This window comes from Tribolium madens, unplaced genomic scaffold (genome assembly GCF_015345945.1).
Source record: "Tribolium madens isolate multiple individuals breed KSU strain unplaced genomic scaffold, Tmad_KSU_1.1 Scaffold_3;HRSCAF=73;Tcas5.2_LG2, whole genome shotgun sequence".
In the NCBI taxonomy this organism is placed as follows: domain Eukaryota; kingdom Metazoa; phylum Arthropoda; class Insecta; order Coleoptera; family Tenebrionidae; genus Tribolium; species Tribolium madens.
In genome coordinates, this window is record NW_025401006.1 from 11258886 (window position 1) to 11275768 (window position 16883).

A 16883-nucleotide genomic window follows, 5' to 3' on the forward strand; every position below is an offset into this window, starting at 1 on the left:
TTCTGTTGTTAATTGTTTTTTCATTAAATTAATGAAGAATTAAGGACAAGAATGAAACGTAATAGATACATATAACAAAACAATAAATTGGCTCACAAATGCTTCTCTCAAAGTTTCTGGATACGTTTACCCCCAATTTAAAAAAAGTTGTATTTGCGAGGTTTGGGATTATAGAACTTTTTGAAGATTTGAAGAAGTTAAAAAYTTTATATTAAAAAATTTGAAGAAAGGGAATAAATGTAGGTACTGAAATGTCTGTCATGTCTAATTTTTGCTAAAATCACTGTTTCAAAACTAATTTTTAATACATAATAGACAAAAATGGTTTATAAGTTATTATAAAATCATATTTTTTATATACTTTCCCAAAAAAWTTTACGGACTCATTAATATCTCTAAAATGAGTTTTTTTCGTACCCAATAAGAGTATCTACCTAAAATTGTTATTTTGGGTACTATTTTTTATTTTCAACCACTATTTTCGAGAAATTAATCATACATAATAAGAGGCTTGGATGTGTTTTTAYATGCTTTAACAAAAAAATATTTTATAACACGTAACTAAAAGATTTTTACGACTACCTGCTGTTCCAAACTCGGCTTCGCCTCGTCCGGCAACGATTTGTAAGCAAAAACTGAATTTTATTTTGTACTCAATGTTAAAGAGTGCTTTTATCGATTAATTTCAGTAGATAAAGTAGTCTTTTATCGTCTAGTGAAATAAACTGATTTTTATCTACTGTTTATATTTTATCAACTAATTTTGGTAGATAAAGTTGTCTTTTATAATCTAGTGAAATACATAAAGTAATTTTCATCTACTTATATTCAAGAAATTCTGGTAGGTGAGTATAAAAAGGAAATATTGTACACGACGATAAAGATTGTTTGTCTACTTGTGAAAAAGTCCACTCGTGACTAATCAATTTCTTTATCGTCTTGTATAATAAATAACTATTAGGTACTTGTAACGAAAYTAATTAAATGCGTTAAATGAAACGTGTGTTTCACAACAGAAACTTTTTGTAATAAATATTTATTAAACAAAATTTAATAGAATGCTGTCTCGCGAATTTGCTCATCAAGGTTCTACCCTTGTGCTATTGATCATGAAAATTATTATAAATTATTTTYTTGTTTGTAAAGCATTGGAAGCAGAAAAAAAAATTGTAAAATTACAGTTAAATTTCTGATTTTAAAGTGCTTCACAACATACAAAGTTATGCAGTCACACAATTATGTTTTATTTGGGCAATAACGCGTACTTGACAAACTTATTTTTTTAAGAAGTGGTTGAGAGGAAATCTTGAATAGAGAAATATTCGGGATTTTACGAACAAAAATACTCTCACACACATTTATAAAATAAATCATTGTATTTTTTCAATTTTATACCATACAGTCTTAACACAATATTCCTGAAACATTTATCTGATGTTAATTTTAATCTTTAACCCCCGAAAGTGATTAAATAAGCCGGAGCCTTGCAGGTGAAAGTACTTTTATGATCATCATAAGCATAACTATACGCATCTGGGCACCTATCTTTGAAAAATTTCGGGTAATTTTCAGGCCAGCTTGAAGATTTGCACGTTTGCGGTGTCCCAAAAGCTCCCCGACAACAATACTGATCGGTGTTAAAKGCATTACAAGCTGAGTTACAAGCAATAACACCGTTTCCATTTCGGACTTTTAGTTTTTCGGGACAAGCATCATTCAGTCTGACTTGACAAGCAGCTTTCTTGCAACTGTATCGACCACCATCTCCTTGTCCTCCCAACGGCTCGATCTGTCACAATTTCCACATCATCCCAACAAGAAATAAATAAAATATTACTTACAGCCACCATGATATTAAAACCATCAACTAACGAGACATCGTAATAGTCCAGTCCTCCCCAGCCTTTAAGGGTTATTTCCGCCAGGGAAGCGGGAGGGACACCCCCTGCGCCGTTACACTTTAATTTATTTCCGCAGTCTCCTGTATCGCAGTGATTCGAATTGGGATTACACCAAGTTCTTGCCCAGAAACGACCGGCCCAGTTGGCCGCCGCGTGAACCGAAACCTAAAATATCATCAGTTTTTTTAAAATAAATARTTGGGAGATAGTCTCACTCGTTTGCCCGGCTGAAGAACGAAACCTCCTTCGCTGAGGTGAGRSTGGCCGGGATTCCCTTGAATTCCTACCCAAATGTCGCCACTCTCTCTATTGAGGATTTGGAATTCCACCCCAAAACAAAGTTTTAAATATGCGGTTATAAGAAGGAATTTAATAAACATGGTTTTCAATTCTGCGGTCTGTTTGCTTTTATCGATAYCGAGTGAGTGAATGAGGTGGCGAGCGAGATCTTTCTTATATAGGTAATTGTTGTTGACTTCTTAGAAGATTTAGTTATTGCTGGGCTAAACCCGTCATGTATTATATCTTTATTTATTTATACTTTAATGTGGTTTTCCCACACTATCGCAAAATGTAAGATGGTATAACTGTGATAACGATATTTCTCTTATTAATAATAATGTTGTTTGATCCTTAGATACTTTATTCTAGAAATGAATTTTTATTTTAGGGGATATAATAATGGTCAGTTGGTAATTTTTATCTTATTGGTGAAAAAATTAATGTACATACCAAAAAACTTTTTTTTTCTTCCTCAATTTTTTTTTATATGGGGCTCTTGAGTCTTAAACAACACTTTACGACTCACCATCTATCAGTTTCAGGTCGGATAGTTCAAAAAAAGATACAATGCGTAAATTTGTTATCAAATTTTTATAGTTTTCGATGCTTTTTATTTCATGACAAATTTACATGACAATTAAATTACATTTCTACTTTTTTAAAGACTAAAAATGTATTTTACGAGTTCTACGCATTTGTCTCAGAAACACATCACTCACAGATAATGAATAACTTTTCATTACTTGAATCGGTCATTTCAAAAATTGCTTTAGTCCAAAAATTACGAAATTGAATTTTTGACTTAATAATCATTTAAATCTCATGATTCCTCACTGAGTTACAGAGCTAGATGATTATCAGGCTTAAATTTAATTTTTAGTTTTTGTGTTACAAAATCCAAAAATTTCAAAACGTGGTAGCCGCATCAACTTATAAAAAGAACATATAAGAAAAAGAACATATCAAAATATATAAAAAAAACTGCCTGTTTGATGACAGTTTTGGAAAAAGAGTAAAAAAAAAAGAAGAAAAAACATCGTTTGCACCTTCTATCTTTATGGAATTTAAGCACAACGCAAATAAAAAGGCAGTCATTGTTGCTAAAAATTTTATCGATGGGTTCTCGTCGCACTCTTTTCACATTTCAAAGAATATTATAGTTGTGAACCTCCCAWGTAATAAGGCATATCCTGAAAATATAGCACCGATCAATAAAAAGAAAATTGACAACATCCGACAAGTTCAAWATAGTATCACCAAAGAATARAAAGGATTCAATGAAGAAATACTTCATTGGACAACAGGACCTCAATAAGTTTCATTATGTCCCGTAGCTTGTTTTTTTAATTGTGTTTATTGTTATTTACTTGGAAATAAACATTCATTTCTTCTGATTTTTTCTCCAGGTAATAAAATACTGAAAATTCTGATAAAAATTAAAAGTAAATTATSTGTTCACTACATAAACAACGTGAGTCCAAAGAAAAAAACATTTTTTTTACAAAATTCTGCAACTTCGGGAGCTTAATTATATSATGTTGGAAACTCAACAGACTTCAAACCCAGATTATGGTTTTCACCTTCATATAATACTTTTTTCAAAATTCAGGATTTTTGTTTCTCCTCTTGAAAGAACGGTTCGTGTGACCCACGCTGTTTTTGAAATGACCGATTCACTTGTATAATAAACTACTAACTATTCTGTTAATAATATCTCTTCTATCAAAAAAATACAGAAATACAGTGTTGTTATTAAACAATTATTATTATTATTGAAAGTTTATTGTTATGGCTTTGTTATTAAGTAATAACATCTAATCAAATTTAAGAATTCTTAATCTGCTTTTATAAAGTTTATAGAGAAATCTCTGTTGCCTGATTACCTAAGGAAAAACCCAATGGTGGTTTATCGTCTGACCACAGAAGGGGGCAACTCGAGTAAAAAAAAACGGTTTTGTCATAATGATTTGAACAATGTTAGCTAAAAAACAATTTTTTTGAAATATTTTCACACCACTTGTAGAAGACACACTGCTGTGAATATTTTAATTGAATTATATGCAAATCTAAAATATATTTTATTAATCTAATACTATTGAATTTTATCTTGTAACTTGTATAAAGCGTATATAATTCACTCTATTTATTCATTGTATTGTATTGTATTTTTAGGCTAGAGATTTCCTGATGGAAATAAATACCTATTATTATTAATATTATTAAAATATTATTATTACCATGACACGGTTTTACCAACACAAAGAATAAAAAACGTGTTTTAATTTGTTACAACTTTCTTACTAAAGAATTATTTTTTTTATATTTCTTAGAATATAAAGAATATACAGGTGTCCGGAAAAAACGTTAAATGATTTCTAGGGGTGATTTCTTAGGTTAGTGAACATATGTCTGAAATTGCTTTTTAAGGAGATAACTTTAATTGCTAATGCATTTTCTTATTTTACGTTGACAAGCGTCATTCAAGGAAAAGACCAACAATAAGGAGTAAGAATTTGACGTTTGTAATAAATTTCTTTCTGAGGTTAAACATCAAGTCCTGCATTCTTCAGTGTTTTATACGACACTTACATTGGACAAGTATTTTATAAAAATTATGCTGACCTACTGCACTAGCTAACCGTTATTGTCGCTAGACGATTGCTTGTAACACGGATTTGACTTAATTTTTTATTGTAATTGCGTTTGAAACACTGATAATTAATAAGAGACTGATTTGATCCGCGTTAATAAAAATACATTGTGTGGTGTAATAGTATTTTTTTGAGCCAAGGAGGCAGGAGGGACACTACCACATTCGATTTTTTTTCCAAAAAAAAACTTGAAATACACCCTGTTTTTTGTTATCACAACAGTTTCTGGTGGTGTAATAAAAAAAAATTGAATATTTGATCTGGCAGTACATTATTATAAGTTCTTTGTACTCAAGTTAATGTAATATGCATTTTTATATTGCTTATTTTTGTAAAACGCAGTTTTTTATTTCGAAATTCACTGTCAACACATTACACATAACTTGTAATCTTGCTCTCATTAAACATTATCAAACCATCAGATTAAAATCTGTTTGTCTCTACATTAGCACTTTTCAGTATTTATTGTTTATGTTTCGTGAGAATGTAAATAATGGATTATGAAAAATACTAGAAATTGTGTTTTACTGAGAAAAATATTTTATTAAACAAATACAAAAACGCTTAACCAAAGGTGACGCGATATTTTTCGGCTTGACAGGTGAAGGTACTCTTATGGTCATCATAAGCATAGCTGTAAGCATCAGGGCAATTGCTTTTAAAGAAGGCTGGATAATCGACGGGCCAATCGGAGGACTTGCAGGTTTCAGGTGTGTTATGAGCACCACGACAACAGTATTCATCGGTGTTGAAAGCACCACAAGCTGAGTTACAAGCAATGGTGGCACCTTCACCATTGATAATTTTGAGTTCTTGTGGACAAGTGTCGAGAAGGTTTACACTGCAGGCACATTTCTTACAACTGTATTGGCCACCGTCACCTTGTCCACCAATTGGTTCCATCTAAGAGAAAAACCTTTAGGAAAAACACCTTAAAACTTTGAAAGACTTACAGCAATTCGGATGTTGTAACCGTCGACCAAAGAAACATCATAGTAGTCAATACCTCCGTATCCTTTAAGGGTGATTTCAGCCAAGGAGGCAGGAGGAACACCACCAGCGCCACCACATTCGACTTTGTTTCCGCAGTCTCCAGTTTGGCAATGTTGACTGTCGGGGTCGCACCAGGTTCTGGGCCAGAAACGGCCTGCCCAGTCTTCAGCAGCTTGCAAAGTCACCTAATATAAATGATAAAACCAGTTTTTAAATTTCTGGATAACTTACACTTTGTCCTTGATTCAAAATCAATCCTCCATTGCTAAGATGTTCATGTCCTGGATTCCCTTGGATGCCGACCCAAACAGGACCACCTTCGTTGTTGACAATTTCGAATTCAACGGCTTGAGCCGCTGCGATGAGACCAAGAACAGCTGCAAATGCGAACATTTTGTCACTTGTGTGTGCATTTTTTGCTGATTCTTATATAGCTGGATTTATCTACGTTCTTTTTAAATTTTGAAGTGGTGCTTGAAGATTTCCTCCTATTATTTTGGTTTCGGAGATAAACTAGTTGGCACTTAGTAACTAAAGTAACTTAGTTTATCTTAAAGTATCATTTGCAAAATTTCGTTAACGATATACACTTGAGTGCAAAAAAACGCAACATTTTTTTTTATAATGTAATTTGGTCTGTTAATATGTGTTTTTTGACTTGTCACAATTCACAATTTCATAATTGTCAGACATCTTTTAAACTTCTATCAATGATTATGACACTGCATTGGCAAGACCACCAAATAAGACATTTCTTTTGATAGTTTTCTAACCTTTTTGGCAACAGCCTTTTTCACACTATTAAAAATTTGACAATTTTGTTTTTGTCAATTGGCTCAAGTATATGTAAACTACCAATATAAAAAAAAAGAATAATTCACGCCAATTCTATCAACTTTGTGCAACTGCAATAATTCGAAAAATTTTTTGGATTCGTAAAAGTGTTGTAGTAATCAAAGACTAATTTTGGACAGTTTCATCTGTTTATGAAACTAAAAAATACAAAATGAAGACAATCATAAACTTTTTTAAGAAAATTAACCAGAAACTCATTTTTTCTCTGGAATTTACTTTATCCTACATAGTAATTAATCAACATTTTAAATTCACTACCATAATTTAAACAGGTTTCTACGTAGTAATGGAAAAAAGCGCCTCCACAAAAAGCTCTATTCTTACGACCTTTATGTTTGTATTTTTTTTATAAATATTTTTGCAATTGCCTCTATTTTGATTCTCTATTAGAAAACATATTAAAATGAAGATATTACCAATCCCTAAATCGATTAAAGTAATTTTTTTTTAAACGGCATAAAGAGAGCAAATTATAAAAAATAGTGTAAGACCATGAAGTAAATTATTTTTTTAAAATAACTTGTGTACGCCACTCGTTTTTTAAACTTAAATTCGTACTCCAAGACTGGTTTTATGAAACTTGTTTTTTATTATGATATTTTATTATATTTGGGGAGTTTTGATGCCTATTATCATGTAAAGTTTTTAATTTTTTTGGCAAAAATATAACAAAATATCTATTTTGGGACGCTTTATCTTTTTTTTTCTTGTTACGACGTTTACAGGGACAGTTTATATTTTTAGTCTTTTATATTTAATTGGGAAATAAACATTTCACTTGATTTTTTCACACAAGTTATTTTTAACCCCCAAAGTCCCTTTCGTTTTACTTCATGGTCTTACACTATTTTTTATAATTTGCTTTCTTTATGCCGTTTTAAAAAAAAAATACTTTAATCGATTTAGGGATTGGTAATATCTTAATTTTAATATGTTTTTTAATAGAGAATCAAAATAGAGGCAAATTTCAAAAATATATTTATAAAAAAAATTACAGACATGAAGGTAGTAAGAATAGAGCTTTTTGTGGAGACGCTTTTTCCCATTACTACGTACCAATCCCTAAATCGATTAAAGTAAAAATTATTAAGGTTTGGAGAGTTTTGATGCCTATTATCGTGTAAAGTTTTGAATTTTTTGGCAAAAATATAACAAAATACCTATTTTGGGACGCTTTATCGTTTTTTTTTCTTGTTACGGCCTTTACAGGGACAGTTTATATTTTAGTTTTTTATATTTAATTGGGAAATAAACATTTTACATGATTTTTCAAACAAGTTATTTTTAACCCCCAAAGTCCCTTTCGTTTGATTACCTCCAACATGTTCCTGGGATTTTCTCAGAATGCAATTTTTACAAATTTCGAATGTTTTTGTTGCTTTAATATTTTATTCAAAATGCTATTTGTATTGTTTGCTAAATTCAGTTTGTTTCTAAAATTGTATCAGTTCGTCGGTCCCTCGGGATACTTCCACTCCGTTTCAATTTTCGTATTCTCTTGCAAGAAAGAGCTTTGTTTTTTATTTGACACCTAATTTTACAGTTAAATTGCTTTATCATATCTCTAATTTTGATTTGTGGTGTGGAATGCGACTTTAGAAAATTTCTAGTTAAAACATTGTGCAATTTGGCCTTGTTTTATTTTTTAATTGTTTTGTTTTATCAGTCACACTCAAGGTAGCACAAAATCAAAACAAAACTACTTCAACAGATACTATTTTTTGTCGAAAATATATCCTTTGACAAATTTGCTTTGTCTTTGGAATCATCCAACACCGTGAACGAAAAGAATTTATGCATACTCAAAGGAACTTGAAACTTTATTATTTGATCCACAAGATAATTCAGTTTTAAATATTAAAGTTGCTAAAGGGAATGTTTGTTTCGTCTTTCCAGCGAAATAATTCTAAACCCACAAGCTTAATTTATCGATTTACCAAAGAACCGATATTTATTGTTACGAGTATTCCAAGCTTACATTTTATTTGTTGTTGCTTTTATTGAGATTTTCTCTATGTTGGTATTTTTTTTCAGGGAAATCCAAGCCGCGTCTGGTGAGTGGATGAACGAGTTCGTGCGAAGACCCAGCAGGAGACGGGACAACAGGGTTTATGTACCCGCTGCTGACATCATCAAGCGAACAATACGACGATCATGGACCATCTCGAGTTAGTAACAATTCTTGTAAATTATGACCAGTCAAAATAAAAAAAAACTCCTCGGAGTTTAATCTCGATAGACCAAACAACAAGTTTTGAACAGATACTGTTGAGTTTCATCAGATTTAGAGAGTTGGAAAAGCAAAAAGTACAGTTTTGTGACCTATTATATTTTTCATGAACTTCAATAAAACAAATCTGATCGACTGTTGAAAAATAAATTCCTTTCAGTCAGTTAGGTCTAAACCCTTTACAATCAAATAAACATCTGCATGAGTTTATTTCGGGGGCAAAACAAGCTCTCATCTCAGCCTTAATGGAAGAATTATTCATATTTTTGACGACCAAATAAAATTTCAATCGATTATTTATATCCTGAGTTTTTGTAAAATCATTGATACGTGTGAACGTGCGAAATGATGTTTTCATGGCTATTGCAACGTCACTTTTGTCGCTTTTAATGATTGTAATTGATTTTATTTATTTTCATCATTGACAAGAGTGATAAGTTTTACAAGTGCCTTACCTTTCGATTTATTAGTAAATAAATACAGCAATTTAGTTACTAGGCACTAATTTTAACTACACTTCAAAATTTTTATCAATTGAGTCAGTTTGGGAAATGTTGATTTGATCAAAACTAATTGATCCGGAATTTATTAGCAATGTGTTGTTTCCAAGCAAAATTTTTATTATTTTGTATTTTCATTTTCGTGACCAGTTTACAGTTTAGAATATCTACTTCTGGTCTCTGGATAAAAACAATAAAAGAGCTGAAATAAGAAACAATAAATTTTGTAAACTGAAATTTTTAATTTTTTCAAATGTCGGTCTTTTTTATAACAAAAAGTTGAATAATTCCGAAATAGAAAGAGATAGACCTATAATGGTTCACATAAAGTGCTATTGTTTTTTTACGTAAAAACTAATAATGTAAACATACAGGGTGATCCAGATTGCGTGCAAGCTCCCTAACTTTTTTTCTATCATCGACTTGATTTTTTTTAAACGATAGGTCCTATAATGAAGAACATTTCAAAAATATTTTTATTTAATACAGAATATTCCAAAATAATACACAACTAAGTTCTGTTTTTTTAATGAAAACCTCCAATTTTTGTTACATTTATGAATTGGCCATTAAATTTTCGATATGACAATAACGCGATTTTTTCAAATACAACATCTTATATTTTATTGCATGGCATTTTTTTATGAGCTTTTTGTCGGGGTAAGGTTTGTGGGGTCTATTTTGTAATATTTGTGAGATTTCTGCAAAATTTGAAATGTTGATGTTTTTTTTTTGAAAAAAAAAGTAATCGAGTAGGGCCGATGAAAAATTTGACACATCAATACAATTGTGAAAAGAATATGTTTTAACAAAACAAAATTGTAATAGAAACAGGAGTAAATCACAAAGGAAATGTTTTTAGTACCTAATCTTTACAAGAACAGGAAACGATGATTGACAGGAAACAATGTAAAAATCCTGAGAAAAGTCTACTTATAGAAAATGCTCAAATAAGTAACCATCATGTTCAAGCGTTGCTTCATCAATTAAATAGAAGGCTAATAGTTTTTTATTTTTTTGTAAAAAAATGGAAGGCTAATAGATTTCTTTTTTTTTAATCAACATTTTTTATTTTGCTAAATCTTACAAATTTTACCAAGTAGATCCCACAAACTTTGTTTGACCTTTATCTCAAAAAATGGGCTTAAGCTTGAGGAATCGGCTGGAAAAAAGTTGGTTAAGTTATCTTAAATGGTTCTGAAGTTATGAATTTTTCTGTGGGGGGCACGACGTTATTTTGACACATAAATTGACATAAGTCAAAAACTATTGGAGATAAGTCTTAGAAACAGGATTCGTTATATCGATAATTTAGTGGCGAATTCAAAAATGTAACAAAAAATGGGAGTTCTTAATTTAAAAAACAGAACTTAGTTGTGTAACTTATTATGGGACAACCAGTATTAAATAATAGTTATTTATTCTACGAGTTTGAGTGTAAATCATCCACGAGGTGGAATAAAGCGTCCGATATACACTCAAAAGAGTTGAATACAACATTTTATTTTCCGAATTAAACTGGACAAGGTTTAAACTTGCTTTAAATCTGTTAAAAATAATCTGAAAACAAACAGTTGTCAAAACTTCTTTACACGGGAGAAAAACCGTAAATTTTGACAGTGTCGAAGAATAAAAATATTTTTGAAATGTGCTTCTTTTAAAAAAAATCAAGTGCATATCTTGTATAGAAAAAAAGTCGCGCACCCCCGTGACACTGTATCATCGGGCGATGCCCTAGATAACAAGAAAAATGCAAAAAAATCTATCTATAAAAATTTCGAAGTAATGGGAGTTTCAATTTTGCACTTTGACTTTTTCATTTCTGTTGGAAAAATAATTTTTCAAGCTTTCGTTATAGGCTATTTGAAGACGAAATAAGGAAGCTGTAAACTAAATTGTAACACTGTTTAATGTTATTTGTGGCTTTTATTGGCAAAATTTTTATACCCTTACTAAATAATTATAAAAAAAAACAAATACAGAATCATCAGTATCATTAAATAGATATAAAAAAATGTCAAATGTCAAAAAATACAACCTATATACAGGATTATTCATAAATATGTAGCAATATTTGAACCTCAAAAATGACCTATAAAATGATGTTAATTTAAATAATAACTCGTGTCCTATCTCTACTGATAAGAATTTTACAGCCCTCGGAATGTGGGTATGGAAATTTGATTTTTTTGTAATAACTTTGGAACTATTTGACCAAATATTATAAAATTTGGAACATTTCTTTGTGACAACATACCTTTTGAACTGGTAATCACGAAAACCGGATACATCTACTCATTTTCCGGTTCCAGCAGTTGCAGGTCACATTTTCTGTGTTTTTCCATTTTTTTTGCTCTTTTAACACCAATTTTTTATTGCCCAAATAGATAGAGAGATCAATTTCGAATAAAAACGCATAACCTTTAATACCCCTAAAATGGACCGTTTCAAAGATATTTTAATTTAAACTGAGGACTGCACAACGCTGAAATCAAAAAGTAGGGATTTTGAATGGATATTCTCCACGGTAACAAATGACCATGGTCACATAAATCCCTACCAGGCATCTGTTAACTTTGACGATAAATTTTTGTGAATTATTTATAAATTAAATGCTACTAGATCGATTTGGATTTACTGTAGATTACGTTTGGAGTCTGAAGTAAACTCTTTTATTAAATATTTTCAATTAATCGCCCAAGAATGGTCCAATGTCAAAGTTGACAGATGCCTGACAGCGATTTGTGGGACCATGGTCATTTTTTGCCGTGGATATCATTTATTCAAAATCCCTATTTTTTGATTTCAGCGTTGTGCAGTCCTCAGTTTAAATTAAAATATCTTTGAAACGGTCCATTTTAGGGGTATTAAAGGTTATGCGTTTTTTATTCGAAATTGATCTCTCTATCTATTTGGGCAATAAAAAATTGGTGTTAAAAGAGCAAAAAAATGGAAAAACACAGAAAATGTGACCTGCAACTGCTGGAACCGGAAATTGAGTAGATGTATCCGGTTTTCGTGATTACCAGTTCAAAAGGTATGTTGTCACAAGGAAATGTTCCAATTTTTATAATATTTGGTCAAATAGTTCCAAAGTTATTACAAAAAAATCAAATTTCCATACCCACATTCCGAGGGCTGTAAAATTCTTATCAGTAGAGATAGGACACGAGTTATTATTTAAATTAACATCATTTTATAGGTCATTTTTGAGGTTCAAATATTGCTTCATATTTATGAATAACCCTGTATAAGTGTTCTATTTAGAAAAATATAACTTTGGTTCACCACTCTTTACACAACACCCTGTACATAGTAAAAATATTTTTAAATGGTGCACTTGTGTGTAGATCCCACTCCTCGATGGACCGCTCTGCGCGGATCCCCCGAGCTGCGCCCTTACAACAGCCTCCCCCGAGGCCAAGACATCAACCACTACCCCTCGTTGGCCCTCCACAAAGCCAACAGTCAAAGCTGCGACCGGCCCAACGAAGTCAACTCATCCCCTCGTCGACATCCAGCATGTCGTCGTACTCAATCCGAAGACGTTTACAACGAACGACCGAACTCACCCCAAAAACCTCCCGATACTCCCGATAACGCAACAAAACGACCGACTCGCGTAAACCCACTGATGCGTTTAGGCGAGAATAAACAATCTTCGCAAAAGTCGAACAAGTCGTCGCCTCGTCGAAAATCACAAGCGAAGAATGAAACACCGGAAAATCCAGAGGAAGCGAAGAAAAGTGCGGAAAAGCGTGTCAGTTTCGACAGCAATGTGACGAATAATGTCGAAGGAGTGAAGAAGGCGGAGGAAGTTGCGGTGCCCGAGGTCCATTTTGCGAAGGAAGAAACTACCCCTGTGGAATTGTGCGATATCGAACCGTTGAGTGGCACAGTCTTCCGGAAAGTGACGGTCCGGAGACGGCGTCAAGATATGAGGAAAATACAAACGGTTGATACAGGTGAGTACTGGCGCCAGATTTATTCAGTTTTGCTTCCGGTGGGAATGCTGCTTGCTTTATTTAACTTGAATACAAAGTCGGTTCCGGGTATAATGGTATCAGAACACAGGGACAATAATAACTTTGTTACATTTGACGGTGTTGGGGTGTAGCAATATTTCTGATAACACGTTGCTTTTCATGTGAAATGGAGTTTCCTTTCTGATTCGGGTTCTGTCTTATCTTTCTGGGCTATTAATAATCATATGTAGTTTTCATTAATTGTTAAATATTTGTGTGTGTGGTGAAGGCTTCTACTAATTAATGCAGCAATTTGACACTCTTTTCACACAATAAATTGACAATGTTTCTATTATTAGTTATTTTTGTGAATATACTTAACCACATCTTCGGAATCTAAAGATAACACTAATGAAAAAATAAAAAATAAAAAAAGAATATCCAGTAACGTGTCTGGTAAGAGGAAAACTAAAGTAATTGCTGGAAAATAAGCGTTTTTAATGGCTCACAAAGCCTGTAAAATTTTATGAAAATGTATAACTCACTAAGTGGTTTTGGACGAACTAATGGAATTTAATTTTTATTATGAAACTTTATCATTCTGTATATCCGTAACGAAGCTTTATAGGACTATTGTTTATTTGACAAATTAGTGTTATTTTTCGATGTAGAAATTTTTCGCAATATTAAAAAAACACTCTTTATAATTTGCACATATTTTACAGGTGTCACAAGTTTTAGGGCTTTCGCAAAATAATTATTTCTAATTGATTAAAAAAAAACGATAGAGGATTATATAGACTTCAATTTGATGCTTTAATATTGTTCAGTTTGGAAAAAATGTTTTAATTAATTGTAATCTTTTCTACATGATAAAATTCCTTGATTTTTTCTAATGGTAACTGTGAAAATTGAATAATCTTATAATAAATCATTCCAAGTTTCAGATTTTCAATATTAAAATGTTAATTATTCAAAACCCATCAATTTTATAATGTTGATATTTTCACAAATACCACCGAAAAAAAGTCAAATAATTTTATCATGTAGAAAATATTCCATCAGTTAGCTGAATTTTTTTTTCTCCGAATTTAATTATTAAGATCTTAGTGTCATACGCTAAAAATTTGTACAATATCAAAACATCAAATTAAAATGTATTTAATCCTCTATTGTTTACACTGTCAAAATTCTTTTTTAATTAATTAGAAAGATTTATTTTTGCTCCGACACCCGGTATACTTTTTAAACAACACAGAGCTTGAATACTTAATTTGGAAGAACTATGTCCTCAAAGATTGGAAGCTAAGAGTCGTAATCAATTTTCACAGATTTTTGTATTGATTTGTTACAGTTTTTCACTTTTTAAGTATTAACAAAATACTTAATAGACATAATTGCTGTTTTTTTTCTTTTTCATGTATTTATTGTTTTTAATTAAATAAGGAAAAATGGTTGAATGTTATATTTCAACATAATTAATCACTAAACAGGGTAATTTTTATAGTTCTATAGAGATTTTAAGAGGTAACATTAATATCTGTAGAGAACAAAGATGCGAAAATAACTCAACTTGACTTAATTTTGAGCTGTAGAAAAAAAATGAAAATTGTTAAAAAAAAATCAAGCCTAATTAGCAAAAACAGTCTCAGAAAAATGTGTCCTTATTTAAAAAAAATCATAAGAAAGAGGTAAAAATTTTGCATTAAATGTTTTGTTGGAAGTACCACCCAATTTGTATACTTTGAAATCCACCTAACTTTTAAAATCACCCTGTATAAATCTTGCCTGAAATTATTAACAAAAAAACAAAAGCGCATCATTAGTGCAATTTAAAATTGTCTTTAACAAAAGTATCATCCGAAAAACTAATTTAAAATGAGACAGTTTAAAATTACGTTTGTTTGGAAGTTGGCGGAAGATGCTTCCGCATTGAATTAAATTAAAAGTTTTATTATTGGCGCCGAGGGAGCTTATTATAGGCAAAAAACGCTGAAATATGTTTTACCTAAATTATATTAAAAGGATGTAAAATTTTTCATCATCATTTACCATTGTTAGAAAAAAAAGTTTTTAATTTGAAACAGTTTCAGAGTTTGTGGTGGTTTATCGTACTTTAGGGTGTGGATAAGCAACACACTTTATAAATATTTACTTTCGATCGCTTGATGGAGTCAAACAGTGATCCTGAATTCATTTCCTAATTAATTAGCAAGTCTGGTGTCTGCAATTATGTAATCTAAAATGCAGACTTCCTTTATAATAATAAATAAAAAACTGTGCTCTGTTGCAAGTACTAACAAAAGTTGTTTTATTTTAAAATCTTGCATAGTAAAGTGACGTTGGTTGCCTATGCTTTAGTCAAGTTCAACAGTGGAAATTATAAAATTACAGTAATTTTTTGTTTTTATTATTATTTTTTTTTAATCAAATACTAAGAGAAATCTATTATTTTATGGTACGTCTGCCGTAGACAAATGTTAGTATTCGGAAAAAGTGATAATACAAAATTTACCCAACAATGTATTGTTTATTTTGCTCAATTTTACCTTTGAGTTGCCGCTGTTGCTATTTTCAACGTCAGCAACAGCTTTTCCCGATTTTTATTACTACAATTTCTGTTACTGCGTTTTGTTTGAATTTCTGTAATATGCAACCAGTTATTTATCAAGACATAAATCCTACTGTAACTATTCTGAGGATTATTTATATCGACAAGTAGAATTATGTTGCAAAATTATTATGAAGACATAACTCTGAGAACCATGACTGATCATAAAATAATATGCGTTGCACTATGTAAACGATTTACGACATCCTATCAGCGAGACAATAGTGGATATTTAATGGATTGCGGTACTCAATGAACTTTTGACGTAACATAGTAAATTTTAAAGTAACTATTTATACACGTACAACATATACCTCCAAGTTAAATCAGTCTCTTTTTATTGCAACAAATGGTTCTATATTTAACTTCAAAGAGCTTTTCAAAAGGAATTTTTAATCACGCTGCTATTAATTCCCTAATTTGAAGCAATTTATTCGAGTTAAAAGCTATGACATTTGAAAAATCAACACTCTAAATTGAACCATTTTAATTTGCTGTTTTAATTTTTACCTTTTAGGATGATCAATAAAAATTAACGAGTTTTTTTAGTAGGTACAAAATATTTATTTGGTTATTTAAGAATTTAGTCATTTGACTGCTGAGGTTTTTTGCTTTTTTATGTGTTCACACAATAATCTACAGAGCTAAAATGAGCCTTTGATATCCACATCAAAGAGGAGCACACATGTGCTTTACTGGCTGCGTTTATGAACTATTGAAATTCTAAACCGTAAACATATTTTTTAGTTTTGCCATAAGTCTTTGTTTATGGTTATGGAAAATGAGGTTTATAAGAAAAAATAAATATTACAATTAATACATTTTTGGTCAAAGTTTGGAACTTGATGTAAAATGACTATGAGACAACATAATGAAAAGTTCAATGATTAGTGTA

The 16883-nt window shown here is 31.0% G+C and overlaps 3 protein-coding genes across 4 annotated transcripts in view; 1 reads left to right on the top strand and 2 right to left on the bottom strand.

Moving 5' to 3' along the window:
* LOC123008102 overlaps positions 1-16883 on the top strand; it is a 52609-nt gene that overhangs the window by 13506 nt on the left and 22220 nt on the right. For both annotated transcript variants that reach the window (XM_044403716.1, XM_044403717.1), the window contains 2 exons: positions 8717-8850; positions 12763-13377. In XM_044403716.1, the coding sequence (XP_044259651.1) occupies positions 8717-8850; positions 12763-13377 (749 nt within the window). The remainder of the gene's footprint in view (positions 1-8716; positions 8851-12762; positions 13378-16883) is intronic.
* LOC123008105 (pathogenesis-related protein 5-like) lies at positions 1354-2343 on the bottom strand. The gene is made up of 3 exons (XM_044403721.1): positions 2117-2343; positions 1842-2066; positions 1354-1789 (listed from the first exon to the last, which is right to left on the bottom strand). The coding sequence occupies exons 1-3, from the start codon at positions 2279-2281 to the stop codon at positions 1451-1453; spliced, it is 729 nt and encodes a 242-aa protein (XP_044259656.1). The 5' UTR covers positions 2282-2343; the 3' UTR covers positions 1354-1450.
* On the bottom strand, positions 5352-6229 carry LOC123008106 (pathogenesis-related protein 5-like). The gene is made up of 3 exons (XM_044403722.1): positions 6059-6229; positions 5788-6012; positions 5352-5737 (listed from the first exon to the last, which is right to left on the bottom strand). The coding sequence occupies exons 1-3, from the start codon at positions 6218-6220 to the stop codon at positions 5399-5401; spliced, it is 726 nt and encodes a 241-aa protein (XP_044259657.1). The 5' UTR covers positions 6221-6229; the 3' UTR covers positions 5352-5398.

Excerpts from the sequence above, each read along its gene's own strand:
- LOC123008106 (XM_044403722.1), bottom strand. The coding sequence starts at position 6,220 with ATGTTCGCATTTGCAGCTGTTCTTGGTCTCATCGCAGCGGCTCAAGCC. Across the intron at positions 6,013-6,058 it reads TTTTGAATCAAGGACAAAGT|GTGACTTTGCAAGCTGCTGA; the intron begins GTAAGTTATCCA and ends CATTTATATTAG. Across the intron at positions 5,738-5,787 it reads GTTACAACATCCGAATTGCT|ATGGAACCAATTGGTGGACA; the intron begins GTAAGTCTTTCA and ends TTTTTCTCTTAG.